Raw genomic sequence first — 13,933 nt, forward strand, 5'->3', positions numbered from 1 at the left:
GTACGAAGTGCAGTTCAATTTTTAACAATAAGTGGGAGTATTCACCATTATTAAATAGACTGTTCAGTAAGTTTATAATCCTTCCAAGCTCATCTAACGGACCAGCTATCCACTTCTTAAAAGTGTGACTTGCACAGAATCACTGAATCCTTACAATGCAGAAAGAGGCCATTTGGCCCATCAAGCCAGGCCCTATCCCCGCAACCCCATGTATTTACCCAAGTAATCCCTCAGGGGGCAATTTAGCATGACCAATCAAACTAACCCACACGCCTTTGGACACAAACGACAAGGAATACAAAATGACCACAACAAAACGGAGAGTTGGTCTCACTTCATGAATGAAAAGATTGATCGCCTGAGTTATAATATTACTCCTCGTGTTACCACTCATCAAAACTCCAATTAAAGATTTTGCCTTTCCTTTAAACTGCCGACTACCTCCCACCAAATTCAGGTTGAAATTGGTATTTATTTTAATGACAGTAATCAGGGAACAAAGTAAATAAATCTCACATTTGCGTAATGTAGTCACTGTTTTCATGTTGTACTTGCGATGAAAATACTTCCCAACACCTCATATTGCTTATCTCAACGAGGATACAGAGGCGTTTGCTATAAACAGCAACTAAAGCCGCCTGACGAGGAACTAAATAAAGTGGTTTTCCGTTCCATCCAATTTTTACAGTAATGAAAGAAGAGGCACTATTAAAGCCATTTCTACTGGATGCAAACAATGGTTAAAATAAGCTCCGAACATTAGAAATAAATAAATTAGCACCAAATTGGGTAATCCCACACACAAAGGCCACGGATGCTGAAAGCTATAGGGCTGACAGCTTACCTGTTTCTTCATCGCAGAGGTGCTCACACGGCTCCAACGTCCTTTGCCCACAAAGATCCCTCGTCCATGGAGACGTGGAGTTGATTTGATAAAACAGCGATAACTTGGCTGGGTTTAACCAGTCTGAAATATCCAGAAAGCTCCCCTCGCTGACAACAAAGCTGCTCCCTGAACAGCAAGAGAATGGCAGAACGTTAAAGACGTCAGTACAATGCATCTTGACACTGTTTTTCCTTTTAATTACAGCGCCAATTCGCGACATGTCAGAAACAGTGTTTGATAGACAGCCATGTCAAGAACGATGAGCACTTAGGATTCAAACGGACGGGGGCCATTCAATCATGAGGTGCTCAGATGTCACTGAAAACCATGGGAATAAAGTTGACGCAGATTATGGGTGTCATCTGAACTGCTCGAAGGAATTGTTGCTTCAGACTCATTTGGCAGGTATTAATTTAACATAATGCAGGCTATACATTCTAACTGCAGAGACAACAGCATCTTTTACTGGCAGCTCCTGCCGGATGACTTCAGGCTGCGGAACAGTACAATGGGTTCCACTTGCCATTCACAATGCATTTGTGTCACGAAGAGCGATTTGCTTATCGTAAAATGCGATAAAACAAACAATACGAGAAACGATGAGACAAGGGGATGAACACTCCATTTATAGGCCATCTCCCTGTCAGCTAGATCCACAACGACCCAAATTCATTTTCTTTCAAATAATCATCACCTCTACTAATAGGACAGCACGGTGATGCAGTGGTTAGCACTGCCGTCTCACACCGCCAGGAACCCTATTCGATTCCCGGCTTGTGCCACTGTCTGCGCAGAGTCTGCACGTTCTCCCTGTGTCTACGTGGATTTCCTCCGTGTGCTCTGGTTTCCTCCCACAGCCCGAAAGACGTGCTGGTTAGGTGCATTGACCGTGCTAAATTCTCCCTCAGAGTACCCGAACAGGCACTGGAGTGTGGCAACTAGGGGAGTTTCACAGTGATTTCATTGCAGTGTTAACATCAGCCTACTTGTGACACTAATAAATAAACTTTATTTCAACTTTAAAATAACCTGGGACATCAAGCAAACCTGCAAGACTTTCACTGAGTTATTTCCACAGAATGAAGCTTGCCTGAGTTTTGTACTTATGCTAAGGGACATATTGGTTCAAATATGTATCCTGATGATACAGGCAGAAGATACTTGGCTGGTAGTCACATTTTCAACAGATTATTGGAGAACAAAGTCAATACGTACAATGCACTGTGTAAAATAATTAGGAATTATGTGGAAAAGAGTATTATTGATACCACTTTATAGTATTTCAAGCATTTACAGTGGATTATTATTGAGCCAAGAAGCCAAACTCAAATACATTGCTTCCCAATGCACACTCTGCACTAATCCAGCACAACGTCAGCAATAAGTGTAATAATGCTATCCACATTTTCTGCTGTCACATAATGTCACTTTGCCAGAAGCTAAAGGCTTTTACAAGAATAACAGGGATTAACGCACAGACATTGACTGAAAATTCTGTCAGTTAAATGGAGCTAGTTCGCAGATCAGGATAATGTTTGTTATCCTTTGCTAAGAATGCACCAAAACATAGAACCGGCCTTCTAGAAAGTGAGAAGAAATAAGCAGGAGAATGTTTTCCTGCAGATCAATGTCCTTGTCTGAAAAAGGCAAACTACACAGAGTAAGAAAGACCTGCAGACTGTGCTTTTATTTATCCCTGCGGGTAATGATTGCCCTTTTGCAAGCCATACATTAAGTCAGCGCACAAATCATTGAGGACTAAAGTGTTCACTTCTGTGACATTTGGGGATTACACTGCACTATTTAAATGCTGTTTTCAGTCATAAAGAAACAAATTTATTTCAATGCTGGGTGACAGTCTACACGGATATATATTCGACATTGACTCCCCCAGTTTGCATATCAGCTGAGTACAGTTAGTTTTTGGGCCTCATTCAATCATTCATATTATCACAATGGGGGGAATTTTGACTGCTTTTTGTTCATTTCGAAGTCAAGTCTCTACATCTCTCATCTTTTTAATTCAAAAATTTTGGGTCAATTCTACACATGGTCTTGGGCCTTGCAAGATCCCAGGCAATCTACCATTTCGATTGTGGCACGAAAGGTGAGTGGGACTTGGGGTCACAAATTCCAACTTCAGTGCAAGACCAGACGCCGGGCCCCATCCACTGAGGGGCACTGTTAGCAGGGCACTATGTCCCTGAGGTTGTCAGCCCAGGACAACAGGTAGGGGGCTCTGTCAGCACTAGGGGCTTCCCCTGAGAGAAGAGGCATGGGACGGAGCCTGCGCTGGAGGAGGGGATTAACCAGAAGTGTCATGGAGTGGGGGAGAGGGTGAGTGAGAGAGAAACCAAGAGACAGCCAGATAGAGAGAAAAAGAGAGAGATAGAGACCATGGCAGAATTATAGAGAGCAAAAGAGAGAGCAAGGAATAGGAGCAGAAATCTGAGATTGGCGAGTCACAACTTTGATAAGTCAAGACCAAGAATAAGGCAGATTGAGGCCTCTTATGATGGCTAGAAACACAGCAAGTGGCAGCTGAGCAGGCTAACAGCTGCTGGAGACCAAGGTGGAGCAACCACAAATACCCGAGATTGAGAGGCCACCAGAAATCATAGAATCATCATAGAATCATAGAAGCCGACAGTGCAGAAAGAGGCCCTTCGGCCCATCGAGTCTGCACCGAACACAATCCCACCCAAGCCCTATCCAGGCCCCTCCCCCATATCCCTACATATTTTACCCACTAATCCCTCTAACCTACGCATCCCTAGACACTAAGGGGCAATTTCTTAGCATGGCCAATCAACCTAACCCGCACATCTCAGGACTGTGGGAGGAAATCAGAGCACCCGGAGGAAACCCACGCAGACACGAGGAGAATGTGCAAACTCCACACAGACAGTGACCCAAGCCGGGAATCGAACCCAGGACCTGGAACTGTGAAGCAGCAATGCTAACCACTGTGCTAACGTGCCGCACAGAAAGAAAGGCCCCCTAGGTAATTGGGTCCACGTAGTCACGGGAAATTAATGACACAAGCTCCCCTGGTTTTACTGTTCTCTGGCAGATCAGGAGTTAAACTTGCAACAGTGTCATGGTTGATCTGAAGCATTGGCTATGAAAATCCAATGTAAATAGTTTGTTCCCCTGTGTCAAGCTTTTCCATTTGTTTTTTTTTCAATTAATTTGTGGGACATACACATCACTGGCTGGCCAGCATTTATTGTCCATCCCTATTTTGCCTGAGAGCAGTTGAGAGTCAACCACATTTCTGTAGATCTGGAGTCACCTGCAGGCCAGACCGGGTGAGGACGGCAGGTTAGATAAACGCAAAATACTGCGGACGCTGGAATCTGAAACAAAAGCAGAAAAGTACTAAAAAAACTCAGCAGGTCTGACAGCATCTGTGGAGATAGAGTAGAGCCAATGTTTCGCGTCAAGATTATCCTTCATTGACTTTATTCTCTCTCCCCAGCTGCTTTCAGACCTGCTGAGATTTTCCAGCATTTTCTGTTTTTGTTTCAGATTCCAGCATCCTCAGTATTTTGTGTTTATCTTCAAGTTTAACTCACTGCCACTTGTTCTGGGAATGCCTTCCCTGAAGAATTACTGCTCTGACAAAGGATCATCTTGACTTGAAACATTGGCTCTACTCTCTCTGAAGAATGGCAGATTTCCTTTCCTGAAGGATATTCATGAACTAGAGGGTTTTTTCTGACAATCAACAATTGTTTCATGGTCGTTCGTAGGTTCTGAATTCCAGATTTCTTTTTCGTTGTATTCAAATTCCACCACCTGTCTTGACAGGATTCGAACCTGGGTCCCCAGAACAGCTTAGTTTCTGGATTAATAGCCTAATGATTATACCACTAGGCCATTGCCTGCCCTGTGTTTATGCTCATTTGAGACCAATGGAATAAAGAACCCTTTCCTACAATTTTCTTGCAGTTTGGTGAGATGCTCTGTTGGAGATCAGTCTAGACTTGATGGGTTGAAATGATCTCCTTCTGCATTGCAGGGATCTATACTATCGCCATCTATGACCTCAATCCACCGGACTGCATCAGCTGACCACCTGATTTGGTTATTCTTGGTCAACACAGTAAAAAGTCTGACAACACCAGGTTTAAGTCCAACCGATTTATTTGATAGTAAACTCACTAGCTTTTGAGGGGTTTCCCTCTTCTTCGGGTGAATGGAGAGTTCTGGCCTCAGACAGAGCATATAAAGCACAGACAGTGAGTTTACTATCAAATAAATCGGTTGGACTTAAACCTGGCGTTGTCAGACTTTTTAATGTGTTTACCCCAGTCCAATGCCAGCACATCCACATCATATCCTTGGTCAAACATGGCTTACCTCAAACTCTATCCTGTCTCCTTCTCCATGGCCAAGTCTACCAACTTGTCTCAGGTCATTTTAGACATCAGGAGCAATGGTAACCTTTTTGAACGAACAATCAACTCTGATCACCTTCCAGCGCACCCAGCCTCCATCATCATGTTTCACACCCGAGGAGCTCAGCGCATCTTTCAAAATCATCATCTTCACTACTCATTTAAAAAATATCGGACCTTCACCCCACCACAACTACTGCCTATTTTCAACTATTGTCTTTTTCAAGTCCTCCCATTTCGACACCTGAACCATTAATCAGATTCACCCTAGATCCAAAACCGAAACCACACCACTGAATGACAGTCACTATTTCTTGTTTTGGTTTCAGCCCCTACAGATTCCACAATCATCTCCCAATCCTCTAACATTAGCTAACTCATATTCGCTCAGTTGGATTCACTCATAGTTGTGTGTCCAACCACATTGATGTCACTCCGAGGCACTCCTACGTAACAGCATTGCTTTATCACTGAGTTCACAAACTACGATGTGGAGATGCTGGCGTTGGACTGGAATGGGCACAATAAGTAGTCTCAAAACACCAGGTTTATGTCCAACAGGTTTATCTGGTAGCACAAGCTTTTGGAGCACTGCTCCTTCATCAGGTGAGTGCCTTAACCTGCACATCTTGGGAGGAAACCGGCGCACTCGGAGAAAATCCATGCAGACATGGGGAGAACGTGCAAACTCCACACAGACAATGAACCTTGCTGGAATCGAACCTGGGTCCCTGGCACTGTGAGGCAGCAGTGCTAACCACTGTGTCACCGGCCCATCTCAATATTCCTGACTGGGTTGGAGAGTCGTCAACCAGTTTGGCCAACAGCTCTCACGGTCAGGACTTCCGCACAAGAGTGGACAGAGACCGCTGCCCACTGCCAATTCATAGAACATAGAACACTACAGCACAAACAGGCCCTTCGGCCCACTAGTTGCGCCAATCACTTCTATACCTACTAAGCCATAGACCTATCTATAACCCCCAATCCCATTAGATCCCATTTACTCATCCAGAAGTCATTTAAAAGACCTCAGCGAGTTTGCCTCCACCACCACTGACGGCAGCCGATTCCATTCACTCACCACTCTCTGACTGAAAAACTTACCCCTAACATTTCCTCTGTACTTGCTTCCCCGCACCTTAAATCTGCGTCCTCTCGTAGCGACCATTTCAGCCCTGGGAGATAGCCTCTGAGAATCCAACCTATCTATTCCTCTCAACATCTTATAAACCTCTATTAGGTCGCCTCTCAACCTTCGTCTCTCCAGGGAGAAGAGTCCCAGCTCCCTCGACCTATCTTCATAAGGCATGCCTCCCAATCCAGGCAACATCCTTGTAAATCTCCTCTGCACCCTTTCAATAGCTTCCATGTCCTTCCTATAGTGAGGTGACCAGAACTGAGCACAGTACTCCAAGTGGGGTCTGACAAGGGTCTTATAAAGTTGCAGCATTACCTCCTGACTCCTAAACCCAATCCCTCGATTAATGAAGGCCAGTACACCATACGCCTTCTTGACCACATCCTCCACCTGCGAGGCCGATTTAAGAGTCCTATGGACCCGGACCCCAACCCCAAGATCCCTCTGCTCTTCAACACAGCTAAGACTCCTTAAGTTGGCATTAAAGGGCAGTGAGCTTCCAAGAGTCTACAATGGTATGTTACATGCCATCTCTCAGACTGGCAAATGCTGCCTGAAAATTCTACCTATGATCTTTAATACCAGCGCAAAATTCAATTCACCCAAGTAGGATCCTGCCAACAAAATTGACTCTGATAGATTGTAATGGTTTGGAAAAACTCATCCAATCATGAGCATTTTGTTAGCTGCCCAGGAACTAGTGGATAAGTTTTGAATGCTTTTTCACAGCCAGAAATACTTACTTTTTGAAACAAAAAGTGTGGACATCAGTGAAACGATTCAAGGTTCAGCATGGTTTTTTATAAACTAATTCTTAATGATTTTAAATCAGGTTCAATAATTACATAATTCCAGGTTATTCACCAGCGCAGCACTGGATTCTATTATTAATAATGTGCTATGGTGATAAAATAAGTTTCAGCTACATTAATAAAACCCAGATCAGGTTATCAAACACACACATCCAAAGAATATCTTTGAGCAGAAACAAGAGAAAAATGAACAACTGTTCTAAGAAGCTGCCAGACTGCACTTGTTTAAGAGAAATAGAGAAATAAAATTGGTTTCAAATAGCGTAAATTAATTCATGAAAATTTTGAAACGTTAACCTAATCAGCACAACCACAGAAATGTTTTGGATGCAAGTTTCCAACTCAGAATCTCAACTGTGATCATTTGTTGGATTTAGTGCATGCTTCAGGGCAGCATGGTGGCACAATGGTTAGCACTGCTGCCTCACACCTCCAGAGACCTGGGTTCGAATCCCAGCTCGGGTCACTGTCTCTGTGGAGTTTGCGCATTCTCCCGCGTCTGCGTGGGTTTCCTCCAGGAGCTCTGGTTTCCTCCCACAGACCAAAGATGTGCAGGCTCAGTTGTTTGGCCATGATAAATTTCTCCTTAAGGACCCAGGATGTGTTGATTAGAGGTATTAGTGGGGTAACATGCGTGGGGTTATGGGGATAGGGTCTGGGGTGGGATTGTTGTCGGTGCAGACTTGATGGGCCCAATGGCCTCCTGCACTGTAGGGATTCTAAGATTTAACAGTCAATGGAAATGGCCAACCACTTTAAAATGTGCGGCATCTAATGGTCTCACTGCCGTTGCGAATGAGAATGGGGAATTTGGCCCCCAGCGAAATCTCCATTCCCTGCAACAGGACTAGGATGTAATTCCAGTTGCAGGTGAGGTCAGAGAATCCGACCCAATATCTGCTTTGAACCGATACAATTGGCAAGTCTTAATGAATGGTAATCAGGTGAACTTTGATTTAAAATAACTGAGCATGGACTTCTCATAAATACAAAAGCATTTTAAAACATAATGACAATCCACCGCCTACAATTGGTCAGGCTTTAAATGACAAACAATGCATCTTAAAAATTATTCAAAACCATTTGTTAGCAACATTTAGGTACCATCATCAATTTCACTGAATCATAGAATCCCGACAGTGCAGAAGGAAGCCATTCGGCCCATCGAGTCTGCACCAACCACAATCTCACTTCAATCCGATTCCCATAACCCCTCAGATTTACCCTGCTAATCCCCCTGACACTAGGGTTAATTTAGCACGGCCAATCAACCTACTCCGCACATCTTTGGAGTGTCGGAGGAAACTGGAGCTCCCGCCGGAGGACACCCACGCAGACATGGGGAGAATGTGCTAACTCCACACAGACAGTGACCGAAAGCTGGAATTGAACCCTGGCGCTGTGAAGACTACGCTATGAGGTACCAAGTTTCTTGGTAAATTAATTGAGAAAAAAATAATCAAAAGCTTCTAAAACTTTCCTGATCGTGTCCACGCACCCAGAAGAAACAACTTAATTTTTGGAGCCTTTTAAAGGCCCTCAATGAGTCATAATTCATGGAAATTTCCTGTGGTAATGCCTTGGGCCGTGGCCAGTTTGGTAGATAGGATTGGCTTCGACTGCGGTGATGTTTTAAATCAGCACAAAAGATTGTGAAATTGCAAGTTGTGCTGGACACCATTCACACTTAGAATTCTGCGATCTCTCACAGGGATTACGGTCAAGATTATCCAGTCCTGCTGCTGGGAATGGAGATTTGGCTGAGCACCAAGTTCTCCGTTCTCGTCGCCAGGGAGTACGATATTGGAGAATTCCGGCCGACGTGGATTTTGGGTGAACTCAGCCGAAAGAAAACAAAACTGAACAGAAAAGCCTGATGAACAAGTCTGACCACAACTAACTTTCAAAAACACATTACAGAACAGCTACAATTGCCATTATTTCCTCACCTTAGCACCTTCTCCCCATGTCTGCGTGGGTTTCCTCCAGGTGTTCTGGTTTCCCCCCACAGTCCAAAGATGTGCAGGTAAGGTTGATTAGCCATGCTAAATTACCCCTTTGTGTCTGGGGGATTTTCAGGATAAATACCTGGTGTTATGGACCTGGGTGGGATTGAGGTCAGTGCAGCCTTGATGGGCCGAGTGACCTCCTTCAGAACTGTAGAGATTCTATGATTCCACGTGTTCCTAATGCTTTTTTGCTTTGCTTTCCCTGCTGCACCAAATGCAAGGGAAAATGATTTGGCTGGGAATAAATTATCCAATGTTCAGAATTAAAAGGTACAGATCACAGCTGGCATTCAGCAACTTCCAACAGCAATACAAAAGTAATTCACATCAATCAAACCAATACCAAGGAACTGCTATCAGCTGGAAGTCTTTCTGTCTGTTCTAAATACCGACATGGGAAAAACTCACCGTCAGCAATGAAGTGCTCAGGGACATGTAGGGTCACCTTCACCATCAGAGGGCATGTCAAGTGGCCTCCATATGCCACAGTTAGGACACAGCAGCTCACAGTGATTAACGTGAGGGCAGTTCTATTCAAAGGGCTCCTGGGAGAACCTAGGAAACAAAGCAATGATTTTCAAAAGACACATCCTTCATCACACCTCAGTACTACTGCAGTCTGCACAGGGTTCAGATTCCAGGGTCTCTGTCACAGTTCCCAATTCACTACTTTCCCCTTACACAGTTTGAATTCCAAATACTGCATTCAAGTTTATTTATTAGTCACAAATGGAATTACATTCACACTGAAGTGAAGTTACTGTGAAAATCCCCAAGTCACCACACTCCAGCACCTGTTCGGGTACACCGAGGGAGAATTTAGCTTGGTCAATGCATCTAACCAGCTCGTCTTTCGGACCGTGGGAGGAAACTGGAGCATCTGGAGGAAACCCATGCAGACACAAGTATAATGTGCAAACTACACATAGGCAGGCAATGACTTAGCGCTAATATCGCGGGACTATTAATCCAGAAAATCAGCTCATGTGCTGGGGATTCAAGTTCGAATCCCACTACGGCAGATGGTGGAATTTGAATTCAATAAACACTATTTGGAATTAAGAATCCACCGATGATCATGAAACCATTGCTGATTGTCAGAAAAACACATCTGGGTCACTAATGTTCTTTAGGGAAGGAAATCTGCCTACATCTGGTTTGACCTACATCTAACTCCAGAGCCACAGCAATGTGGTTGACTCTCAACTGTCCTCTGAGGGCAACTGGGGATGGGTAATAAATGCTGATGTGGAGATGCTGGCATTGGACTGGGGTAAACTCATTAAGAAGTCTCACAACACCAGTAACACCTGGTGTTGGGAGACTTTTTACAATAAATGCTGGCCAGCCAGCATGTCCACGTCCCATAAATGAATAAAAAAAAAGTGACCCAAGCCAGGAATCGAACCCAGGTCTCTGGCAGTGTGAGGCAGCAGTGCTAACCACTGTGCCACCATGCCACCCCCATCTCATTCAAAGCCCAATCACTGTTACTAGATAATTAATAGTTCCCACAGCACGGGAGGTAAATCTAGACTTACAATCTGACAGTGAAGATTTTACTGTCGTTTAAGAATGCTTATTTTTTTTGGGTCTGAAATTCCGTGGAGTGTGGCTCCGAGTTACTTACCTGGAAGTCCAGCTGACCCCTTCAGGCCTGACCTTCCAACTCAGGTTGGGCAAGAGCTGCGTCAGGGAATGCACTTCTGAGGCTTTCAGTCAAAGGCTTCAGATTTGGAAGCAGGAAGCCACGTCCCTATTTTACGCCATTGGATGGTCAATACTACAATTACTTAGGGGTTAGATTTTTTAATAACTTTTCCTGGGTAACTAATCTGCTAAGATGGTCACTGGATTGGCAGCACTGTTCCTGTTATCAAGCATGGCGCCTTGTGGACAGAGTAATGAGGAATTATGTCAGGTAACATCCCCTTCGTACACCCCAAAACGAACCCGCAAAATCTTAATGCCAGGGGCCTTTGGCATGCTGTGGAATTTTACAGCAAAGAAGTGTTTGATTTATATCATACTTGTGGACGGTTCCCAGTGCAGAGACGCTACCCATCAGCAGTTTCAACCAGCTCTGACAAAGGATCATCTTGACTCGAAATGTTGGCTCTATTCTCTCCCCATAGATGCTGTCAGATCGCCTGAGGTTTTCCAGCATTTTCTATTTTTGTTTCAGATCCCAGCTTCCACAGTGTTTTGCCTTTATTATAGCAGTTTAACCATCCCGGGCAACTGCAATACAATACTTAACTCGGATCTCCGAAGGGGGTGGTGGTGGCAGTCAAGGGAGAGTCCCCTGTGCATCTTTAGGGATGGGCCCAGTTTCTGAGGAAAAATCTTTAATGGATAAAATATTCCAAAGAGTCACGATAAAAATGATTGATACTCGAAGCATATTTCCTATCCAGACAGAATACTTCAAAAATCTTGGTGGTTAGCACCAAGGATCCGGGTACCAAAAAATGGTGGTTAGCACCAAGGATCCGGGTACAATTCTCGGCTTGAGTCACTGTCTGTGCAGAGTCTGCACTTTCTCCCAACGTCTGCGTGGGTTTCCACCAGGTGCTCCAGTTTCCTCCCACAGTCCGAAAAATGTGCTGGTGAGATGCGCTGGCAATGCGAAATTCTCCCAGTGTAGCCAAACTGGAGAGTGGAGACTAGGGGATTTTCACAGTAACTTCATTGCAATGTTAATGTAAGCCTACTCGTGACGCTAATAAATAAACTTTGAAACTATTCCTCAATAAAAATGTATCATGAAGGGTTTTCATTCCAAGCAGAGGAGATTTTCATTGTCCATACCAAGCCAATAAGCTTTCGAGTCTAGGGCTTACTTTTAGCTTAATATAAAAGTAATCTCAGATTTAGAAGGATCAAGCTAACCTTATACACAGTGCTTGCACTAAATGTACATAGCACGACCATCCATTTTAAAGAGACTGCTTTCGGACTAAATTAAACTTGTGATTTAACAAAAAGGTCAAGGTGAAAATAACGCAAGTCGATCAACCTTATCAACTACACCTCGTGCTTTGAGGCAGGAGAGATTGAGGGGATTGCACAGTGGTTAGCACTTTTCCTCACAACACCAGGGACCTGGGTTCAGTTGCGGCCATGGGTGACTGTCTGTATGGAGTTTGCACGTTCTCCCCATGCCTGTGAGGGTTTCCTCCAGGTGCTCTGGTTTCCTCCCACACTCCAAAGATGTGTGGGTTAGGTTGATTGGATATGCTAAATTGCCCCTTAGTGTCAGGAGGATTAGCTGGGGAAGTACACGGGGTTATGTGGATAGGATCTGGGTGGGATTGTCATCGGTGCAGGCTTGATGTGCCAAATGGCCCCCTTCTGCATTGTAGGGATTCTGTTCTACGAGATTTATTTGCAGTGTTCAAGATTATGACAGGCCTGGATAAGCAAGACTAGGAAGAACTCATCCCATTACCTGATGGGACAAGGACTAGAGGATACAGATTTAAAATATTGGTTAAGAGGTGCAGAGGGAGGGATGTGAGGAAGAGATTAGGCCTCTGAAATTGAGAGGAAGCAGGGGGAGGGATGAGTGGTAATAACCTGCAACTCAATGTATATGAGAAGGTAGGAAGCAAAAACAAATCAACAATTTCAAAAAGAAACTGGATGGATACTTGAAGGTAACAAACTTGGGAGAGCTGTGGAACTCAAAACGGGCAGATGGGGACTAACTGAATTGCTTCGTGGGGAGCAGACATGGATGTAACGAGCTGAATTATCTTCTTCAGAACTATAAATGACTCTGTAATTAAAAGCTGATGAAGAAGCCCCAATCTAAATCAGCTTAAGCAATTAAATCTCGGCGTTCAGAATCATTGCCTTTTGGAATTGATAGCAACCGAGTTCAGTAAATTCCGACTCAGTTAAAGCATCGAGAAGCAAATTGGATCAATTTCTGATTGATCGGAGAGCAGCGAGGTATGTCTTCAATGCAGGAAGAGAATGAAAAATCTTTATGTTGGTTTCTTAAATACAACTTGGATGAATAGTGAACATTCACCATTGCTTAAGGAATTTTGATACAAGTCTTAAACAGAAACAATTCCATATGTTGGAATCAGAGATAGACGCACAGTTCAGAAAAGCTATTCTCCCCATTTCTGCAGTATTGACAGTTCCGTGAATGAGGGAAATGGCCTCAGCTCTGTTCTATACTTCAATCAGATACTGTGAATCTTGTTAGATGGTCTTGTTATTTGAACACAACACATTTGTTTTCTCTATTCCACAGATCAGCAGTTGTGTATAGAGTTTACTATTCCAATCTACTTCCTCTCAACTTCACAGGCCCGATCTTGTTCATCTTCCTACCTCTTCTATCTAAGTATCTGCCCTTTATTTCACTCTGCAGGTCTGAATTTTCTTCATTCCTCACATCTAAAGCTGATCATAAACATAAGAACTAGGAGCAGAAGTAGGCCATCTGGCCCCTCGAGCCTGCTCCACCATTCAATAAGATCATGATGATCTTTTTGTGGACTCAGCTCCATTTACCCGCCGCTCACCATAACCCTTAATTCCTTTACTGTTCAAAAATTTATCTATCCTTGCCTTAAAAGCATTCAATGAGGTAGCCTCAACTGCTTCACTGGGCAGGGAATTCCATAGATTCACAACCCTTTGTGTGAAGAAACTCCTCCTCA

General features: G+C 44.0%; 1 protein-coding gene across 5 annotated transcripts in view; it reads right to left on the bottom strand.

Moving 5' to 3' along the window:
• The window catches only part of astn2 (astrotactin 2), a 1,598,826-nt gene that overhangs the window by 885,455 nt on the left and 699,438 nt on the right, over positions 1-13,933 (bottom strand). For all 5 annotated transcript variants that reach the window (XM_080212454.1, XM_080212453.1, XM_080212456.1 and 2 more), the window contains 2 exons: positions 9,660-9,806; positions 845-1,012 (listed from right to left, as the gene is read on the bottom strand). In XM_080212454.1, the coding sequence (XP_080068580.1) occupies positions 845-1,012; positions 9,660-9,806 (315 nt within the window). The remainder of the gene's footprint in view (positions 1-844; positions 1,013-9,659; positions 9,807-13,933) is intronic.

Source organism: Carcharhinus amblyrhynchos, chromosome 25 (assembly GCF_965287045.1).
Source record: "Carcharhinus amblyrhynchos chromosome 25, sCarAmb.v2.hapA, whole genome shotgun sequence".
NCBI lineage: Eukaryota > Metazoa > Chordata > Chondrichthyes > Carcharhiniformes > Carcharhinidae > Carcharhinus > Carcharhinus amblyrhynchos.